Source organism: Pundamilia nyererei, unplaced genomic scaffold (assembly GCF_000239375.1).
Source record: "Pundamilia nyererei isolate P.nyererei 1_Seehausen unplaced genomic scaffold, PunNye1.0 scaffold01801, whole genome shotgun sequence".
In the NCBI taxonomy this organism is placed as follows: Eukaryota; Metazoa; Chordata; class Actinopteri; order Cichliformes; family Cichlidae; genus Pundamilia; species Pundamilia nyererei.
Genome location: NW_005189202.1, coordinates 1 through 8,419, shown reverse-complemented (window position 1 = coordinate 8,419; position 8,419 = coordinate 1). Strand labels below are relative to the sequence as shown.

Here is an 8,419-nt window from a genome sequence, read left to right as displayed (position 1 = left end):
TATATATATATTTCGTATTTGTAAATGCAAGTGTGTGTACTTGTGTATATATTGTTTTTTCTGTATATGTCTGAAATAAAGATACAATAACAAATTGGCATGCTCCCCTTATCCTTCAGATGCCCATTCTGTTGTCCACCATCTCCTGTCGATGCACTCTAGGAAGCCCAGAGGCACAGCTCTCTGCGGGTCGTCAGCTGGAGGCGTTCTCCACTCCTCACTGATCCTCTTGTCGCCTCTGTTATAGCCTTAGTCTGCATCTGCATCTCAGTCTCTTCTTCCATCATTTCACCTCATTCCACCAGTAATTTAAACAATGACACCTCCCCAGAAAACCCTCTGTCAGCTTCACACAATTAGACATACACAAGAAAGCTGCACATTCTCTCTTAAAGATTCGCAGGGCTTGTCCCTCAGAGCAGCTTTACTCCAAGCCTGCAATCCTGTCATAAGAAAAACTTTAGCCAGTGATTTTCACGTTAAAGTTGTTCAACTCCCAGCTCTGCTTGGAGCCTGTATCCTAGAAGATGTTTAAGGTAAATCAAACTTCACAATTGCAAACAACTGTAGATCATAAAGTATTCAGCACTACAGAGACAAGCATTATATGCAGTTTCTTTTTTTCTTTTTTCAAGTCATTCAACGCACTACTATTGCTATAATTTGCCGCAAATCATGTATCATCCCATGCGTTTATTCCAAAACACTGTAATCACTGACTTTCCTTAATTTATGTCACTTACTCATGTCATCACAATGAGCTTAATAGTAGTCAGATAATGAGCTCAACATTAAAAATGTCCTTTAATCACTGCACGTGTGCTCTAATGTCACTTGTCTGTCCGTGCTGAATCCTTCACAAGCACTCTTAGAGAAAAACAACACATTTGCCTTGTAGCGTCGTGGAGGTCAGGCCTGGATCAACAGATTCCAGAGGTGCTGCTGTAAATCATGTGGTCAATCCTCCTTTTCTGTGAAAGGAGTGATACTGATTTTAACACAGCATGTGTTTCACATTGAATACACAGGCTCACAGTAATATTCAACATTTTCCCAACAGCACGGTTTAATTGCATCACAAACACATAGCCTGTAAACATGGTTTCCTTCACACAAAAATTGTAGTTAAAGGTTAGATCTGTAGGGCCCACATTCTCATGTGAGGGACTGAGGGACTGAGGTTAAGCTGCAAAAAACGTACGGAAGAAACTAGAAAAAGAAAAAGAAAGAATAAAGAATAAAGAGAAACAGGATCTCAACAGTGTGAATGCCTGTGAGACATTCACACAAGGAGGTGAAGAAACTGAAAATTAAGGTGAAAACAGTTGAAGAAGCAGAATTTTTTGCTGAAAAGAGGTGAAAAGCCCAAAATTCTGCTGAAAATGGGTAAAGATGCTGATATTTGTACTGAAAAGAGTTGAAACAAAGTTGAACTGTGTTTCCATGAGCCAGATTCGAGCCCAGGCCCTGGTCTCAAGGCGGCCTGGGTTCAATATCTGATGCCTGTGAGGCATTCACACAATAAAGAAACAGGAACTCAATAGTGTGGATGCACAAGAGTATCAAAAACCAATCCATAATGGCAAAATAAACGTAAAACATAAGAAACTCAAAATGCTGGGTCGAATCGACCCCAGAACCGTAACATTTTTAGCTTTTGATCAACAGGTTACAGGCATATATCTGTCATCATTGCTGCAGTTACCATTTTGACTGTTCAATAAATAACAAAAAGTACATTTATTGATTTTCTTAAGATAAACAACTTGAAGTTTATTTGGATTTAATTTGAGAAAGAAAAAAGTTACAGAAAATAAGAACAAGATAAAATTCAGTAGGTTAAAGTTTCTGATGAAAGTAATTTTTTGTGTGACTATGATTGCTATGACTACTATGACTATGATTGCAGCAATAGCAAAGCAAAGTCACCTGAAGAGTAACTGAACATTTTCATTTTCTGTCCCCCTCACACATTGGTGACAGGTCACGATTATTCTGGTCATTCAGGTAGTCCTCTCCATAGTCAATGATCTTTTTCAGTATACTCAGTATCAGTGAATCCACACCGTCATCTGTCTCGATTTCTTTGTGGTAGTTCTTCACAAGGAAGATGCAGTTCAGTGGAAGTCCCAGGTTCACGTTCACTGTTTCCATCTAAGTTAAACAATATTAAATTTTTAAAAACTGAAACTATATTGTTGCACTAGTGATATAATTATAAATTACTTATTGAATTATTTGTACTGATTCCAGCTGAGGTTTCTGTACAAATATACTGAAATGTACAGCTGAATTATAGATGTTACATTCATGTGTAAACTGTCTACAAACTCATGAAAGTTACTTCTTTGAACATACCAGCTTTTTCAAGTGCTTGCTCCTGTAGGCGTTCTTTATGTCTTTTTGGACTTCAGGACAAGCTTCATCAATTTTTGTCAGAATGGCTATTTGTGGGATCTCTGCCAATACAGAAACCAATGCAATCATTTTATCTCATGTTTTTCTAGTATATGAAATTGTGATATATGCTCGTAGAACAACATCTGCTCTCACGTTTGTCACGACCTGCTGCTCTGATATCGTTCATCTTTCTCCAAGTGGCATCATCAATTAAGCTCACTGAGGTAGCACAAATGACAAAAACCAGAATGTGGACTTTGTCATCGAAAGTGGAGGAGCCTCTGTAGTTAGGATCTGTTTCAGGCAAGGGGCATTTGGGATTGAACTGGAAAAAAAAATGCAAGAGCAAAATGACTGAAAACAGAAGAACTGTTGCAGTTAGGATCCGATTCATGGAAGAGAGATGTGGGTTTGAACTGGGGAAAAAAAGCAAAATCACTGAAACTTTTTTTGCATGATACAATTTCTGTATCACAGACTGTGTACAAGCATCTGAAAGAAAACATCATACCCTGTAATCTTCTTTGACATGTCCACTGATGGCAAGTTTGATGTCTTCCACGCGAATTCCTTCGTCACTGGACTGAAGCCCCATGGTGTCATTGAAGACAAAAGGGTAAAAGGTGTCTGGATTTCCTTTCTGAATTTTATATGTCCTGTACTATAAATAAAAAAAATATATAGTGTTGTTATATCAGTGCCAGATATTAAAGAACCTAAACAATTTGGTATTTCCAGAATAGTTTACACTATAGTTGCACCTACTATCCTACTTTTCTAGTTCAATTTCTACAAAGCAGTTACCGCTGCAGTGCCCTCCTGTAGTCCTAGAAAGCCTTGTAGGAAATGTGTTTTTTTTTAACCCTGTAACAGTAACTATGATAAGAATAGATACATCCTTATACATACTGCAATGGTGAAACTTTCGGAGGCATTTGCTGCCAAAGCTCGAGCTGTGGTTTTGCCTCTTAAAGTACTGTCAACAGAGTTGATGAAGCTGGACTTTCCAGCAGCTGGTGGTCCATAAAGCAGAATTCTGAGATGCTCAACATCTTTGTGAGGCTTGTAATCTCTGACAAGCTGCAGGTCTCGCTCTCTTTCACTGTTCAATAAGAAAATTAAATATGATTGAGTATGCACATAAAATTTACACAACAGTGGCATGAACGCACACAAAATAACAAATTAAGCAAACAAAACACTTGAGGGGTACATTGGCTGGCTTAATAATACTAAAAACCAGAGTCACACAAATGTGGCTTCATGATGGTGGTTATCACTTTCTGCCTGATTGTTATCCTGAGGTAAGGTAATTCAACTGTAAAAGCAAAAGATCAGATTTCAACTTTGATAAGACAGCAGGGAGGATTATGGGCATGGCAGCTCCTATAAACACTCAAGAACTACTAGAACAGACCATCCTTAGACAGGCAGATGGCATTTTAGCAGACCATCTCTAATGCATCTTTAAACTCTCCCAGTTTTTCAAAGTGTGGTGAACAACCTGTTTCAATGTCGTTGACAAAGAGTTCTAGCTTGATTCAAACGCAAACACTGCTTGTTGAAGGGATAAGACTGCATTTCCAACGCCTTGCATTTTCACATTTTCAGTCATGTCCACAAGATAGTAGAACTTAAGGTGCCTCTCAGTGTTAGCTAACTCATGATGCTCAACATTTTTCATTTCAAAAAAAGTCCGGATTTCGCTCAGACAAGAGGTGAAACAGCTGAGCACTTGACAACCAATGCACATTGCTGTGCAGAAGAACACCAAGATAATTATTCCCAACTTTATTCAGCAGTGTTATAAATTGGCGTTCATTTAAAGCTTGGGCACCAATAAAGTTGACCACCCGAATGACCAGTCTGAGAAAAAGTGCCTCCTTAGGATGGCTCTCTTTTCATGTTCATGAAGAAGCGCTACGAATCCTCCGTTTTTCCTCACCATGCACAGAGCACCATCAGTACAGACCAAAATACATTTACTCATCAGTAATTCTTTTCTTTGGTGAGCTCAGTGAAAGACTTGAATAAATCCTCCCCTCTTGTTGTCCCTTTCATAGGCAAAACAGCAAGACTTTCCTCACCTAGTGTGACACCAACAACATACCTTGCAATCACGCTGAACTGAGATAAATGGCTTACGTCTGTTGACTCATGCAAATCAAGAGAAAAGAATGGATGCATTTATGTCCTTCACTTGTGTTTTGCCATTTGATTTGCCATCAATTGTGAACAGTTCTTGCAAACAAAGGAATGTCTTTTATTTGTTTGATTATCTTGTCTTTATCCGAAAAGTCATCAAGAAGTTCATTGGCAACATCAAGCACAAATGTTTTGGCATAATCCCCATCTGTGAATGTCTTTGCATTTTTCACAACTGCTAAAGCATCAGCAAAGCTAGCCGAATTCAAGTCACCTTGTTGCTAGCACACCAGAGTTGTGCCATAATGGAAGTGGTTCTCTGATGTTGCCTCCACTGATGCAGATTGAGTATGACTTCTTTTTTAAATATATATATATATAAGCATGTAGGGCTGTTCGATATAACGATATATATATCTGATGACGATATAAAAACGTCTATTGTTTCATTTTACGCTATCGTTTGTTTCGTATATATTTTATATAACCACACTACGGATGGACAAGCGCCTGTTTTTCTGCGTTGTGGTTAGCAACAACAACGGTAACAGCATCGCGTGTCCGCTTGTTTATGTTCCAGATAAACCTTTCACAATAAAGCTCAAGATCCTGTTGAGACTTTTCAAAATAAACTGAATCACGTGAAAGAGCAGATTATTTATGGATGAGAAGTAAAAAAGAGCCGCCAGGTGCTAAAAAATAAACCTTAGACTCAAACGTTAGAACAGGCTTTCCCAATTGAATGAATTGCTTCAAGGCAGACCGAAAGTCTTCTTCCATGACTTCATTCAATTGTTGGCTTCAGTTATGGCCAGAGCAACTCTCCAGTTGACCTGCCAGTACCTGTCAGCTATCTCCAGTCATGGAAGAAGACTTTCGGTCTGCCTTGAAGCAATTCTAGTTTGGAGTCTTCTGCGGTCTGGAGTGTGGGGCCTCCCTGCTGCTGCGGAGTCGGGGCGGTCTGCCTCCCCCCACCGCAGGGAAAAGGGTAACACCACCTGGGTCTGGGTGCAGTTCCCCCCTCCAGGGGCAAGGGTACCTAGACCCGGTTTGTAGAGTACGCTTGGGGAGTGTGATCGTGTTTACAGCGTCTCTTTATGTCTGTCTCCACGTTGGTTGAGTGTGGAGTAAGTGCACATGAGAGCATGAGGGTGGGAATGGATGTTTGTATCTGTGTGTGCCTGTATGTCTGTGTCTATATGTCAGGTTGGGTATCAGACGCCACCTCTCTGGGGACATCTCAGGCCCTCCAAGGTTTGGAGGCCTATCTCCCCCCCCCACCACTTCCCCTGCCAGTGGCGGACTCCCTCAGGTGTCGGTGCGTTGGTGGTTCTTTGTGTCCGGGGATGGGCGTCCAGGTACACACCGGCTCACTCCTTGGCGGCCGCTTATCGGGGCCTGGAGCCTGGGGCTCGCTCGGGCCACTTCGGAGGTGGGGTGCCCCCGGCCTCTCGGCCTGGGGCTCGGTCACTCAGGCACGGCTGGCTGCCGGCGGAGCTCACGGGCGCGTCACTGCAACTCCCCCTGGCTTCTGCTCCGCGGCTGCTGAGTGAGCCCTCATCTGGGACTCTCCTCAGCTCTTTCTGGGACAGTGGCGCGGCTGCCCCTCTGTTGGCCTTCCTTGGTCTCTTGTGTTCTGGGGGCCTCTGGATGTCTGGAGTTTTGATCTCCTCCATACCTGCTTCATGCCCTGGAGGACGGGGCTGTGGCCCCCCCGCACCCTCTAGCAGATTATTACATGAAGGAACCTTTTAAAAAAAAAAACAAGCGCGTCCATGCTCACAGGTGTACACACGGGTGATCACACCCACAAACTACACCCTTTTTGGCTCCTACCTCAAAGCACACTGTGTTCTGTTGATCTTATGTGCTGCACAATAATGTTTAACATTTAGTATTTACTGTCATATTCCCATATATCATTGTGATGTTGTTTATTCTATTACTCTTGTTCTCTTCTGCTTGCTTTCTTTTTTCTTTCTCAGCAGGTGATCCAGGTGATTGATATATGCATTTTTTTCTCTGCCCGTTCTGTTGGTTTTTGTCTTTTGCCCTTCTCCCCCGTCCCTCTTCTCAGCTGTTTCTCTTTCCCTCTTTCTTTCTCCCCTTCTTTCCCCCAGTCAAGTCTGTCCCGTATTCAGTAAGTGAAAATAAAATAAACAATAAAAGGTGAATCAAATGGACCATTACGGCAAGGCTGGGATGGTCAATTTGGTAAAGTAAATCCGTTGGGCATCTTTCTTTGCCTTTAGACAACAATTCTGATGGCAAAAGAGCCAAACGGGACAGGCAAAAAAAAAAAGAAAAAAAAGAACAGGCTTTCCCCGCAGCACGCAGTGTAATAAATACTCACAAAGAAAACGGCGGCCTTTACAACTTATGTCTAAAAATGTATAGTTTCATGCATCAGTTAAAACACTCGACTCCAGCTACATGATGTGCAGCTGAAAACACTTCCCGCAAGACGAGCTGTAATTTACAGAATTTACAGAAAATGTTACATTTTTGTGATTTATATCGTTATCGGGACGACAGAATTCTTATATCGGGATATGAGATTTTGGTCATATCGCACAGCCCTTTAAGCATGCTTTCATTTTCTTCTGGCTTCCAGGAATTTCCCCCTCACTTGTCCAAACTAGTCTGTTATAGGTTCTTTGTTTGTGTCTGGCAGGATCTGTGTGTGGCAGGCAGGAATGTAGAACGCGAATGGAGACTGTTGGAGATGAAAAGTGAACTAAAACCAGCTTTATTGCTGGACATGAGGGAAACTAACTAACATGAGGAATACAAAATAAACTAGAAAGACAAGGCATGTGATTTTGTTAAATAAAAGTTTGCTTTGACGTATCATGTAACTCATTGGCCTGATTGTCAGAGACATAAGAGGAAAATGCGATGATGATCTATAAAGATTATAAGAAGTATAACACCAAGAGGCAAGGGAGAAGCAACAGCAGAAAATAACTAATCCTGTGAATTCCTAATATACTGTAATACCTTTATTTCAGCACTCAGTGCACTCTCAGCACCATGACTCATTGCCAGCAATACAGCTGCTGGAGGTTTGAATCTCTCTACTGATACATTTACACATTATATAATCCGGTCTGAGACTGACATCAAATGGCAAACATGTGTTAAAAACATAACTCACATTTAAGTTCTAGAACACAAAGAATAAACCTCCCCCATAATACTCACTTCCATGGTATTTTTCTTTCTTCTACCCGTAAAACTGTAAAATGAACATGTTAATTGTGTGAATCACACGAGAAGGAAATTGTTTTAAATTCATTATACATCGTTATGTGTTGGTTTAATCTTAAAGTTTAAAGAATTTTATATTAAATTTTAAATTTCTTACGGGGAGGTGAAGGGGGAGGTGAAGGGGGAGTACCTGCAATTAAAATATGACATTCTAGCAACATGTTGACAACACTTTTCCATATTCAATGTTACTTATATAATTTACTCCCTTATGTTAAATGAAATGTTATCATTTGCGATGTTCAGATTAAAAGTACATCATCGGTTTTTTCCATTATAAAATCACTTTGCAAAATTCAATGACTGATCAAGATCAAGTTAAGATGAGAATCCAGGATTTTCGTTTTTAGCAGCTTTGGTGTACACACCTCAAAAAACTATTCAGTATTTTAGTCAGGCAAGTTTTATTTGTAAAGAGTAATATTATATGAAAAAGCCCAAAGAGGTTGACATGCATGAAAACACACTGAGAGCAAAATTGAAAAAAAAGAAAGAAAAAAAAGAAAGAAAACAAAATGTATGAACTTATTAAAGCAGAGCTGCAAACAAACAAGTAAATCAACACAAATATTAAAGCCATAAACATGTTACATTAAAAAAAAAA

The 8,419-nt window shown here is 40.3% G+C and overlaps 1 protein-coding gene across 1 annotated transcript; it reads right to left on the bottom strand.

Annotated features, from left to right (window-relative positions):
* Positions 1-1,970: 1,970 nt before the first annotated feature.
* On the bottom strand, positions 1,971-7,759 carry LOC102200103 (interferon-induced protein 44-like; the record flags this gene model as incomplete). The annotated part of the gene is made up of 6 exons (XM_005755528.1): positions 7,750-7,759; positions 3,310-3,502; positions 2,912-3,061; positions 2,554-2,725; positions 2,359-2,459; positions 1,971-2,154 (listed from the first exon to the last, which is right to left on the bottom strand). Coding segments are annotated over exons 3-6 (541 nt in total), but the record flags the coding sequence as incomplete, so codon positions are not given.
* Positions 7,760-8,419: the final 660 nt, after the last annotated feature.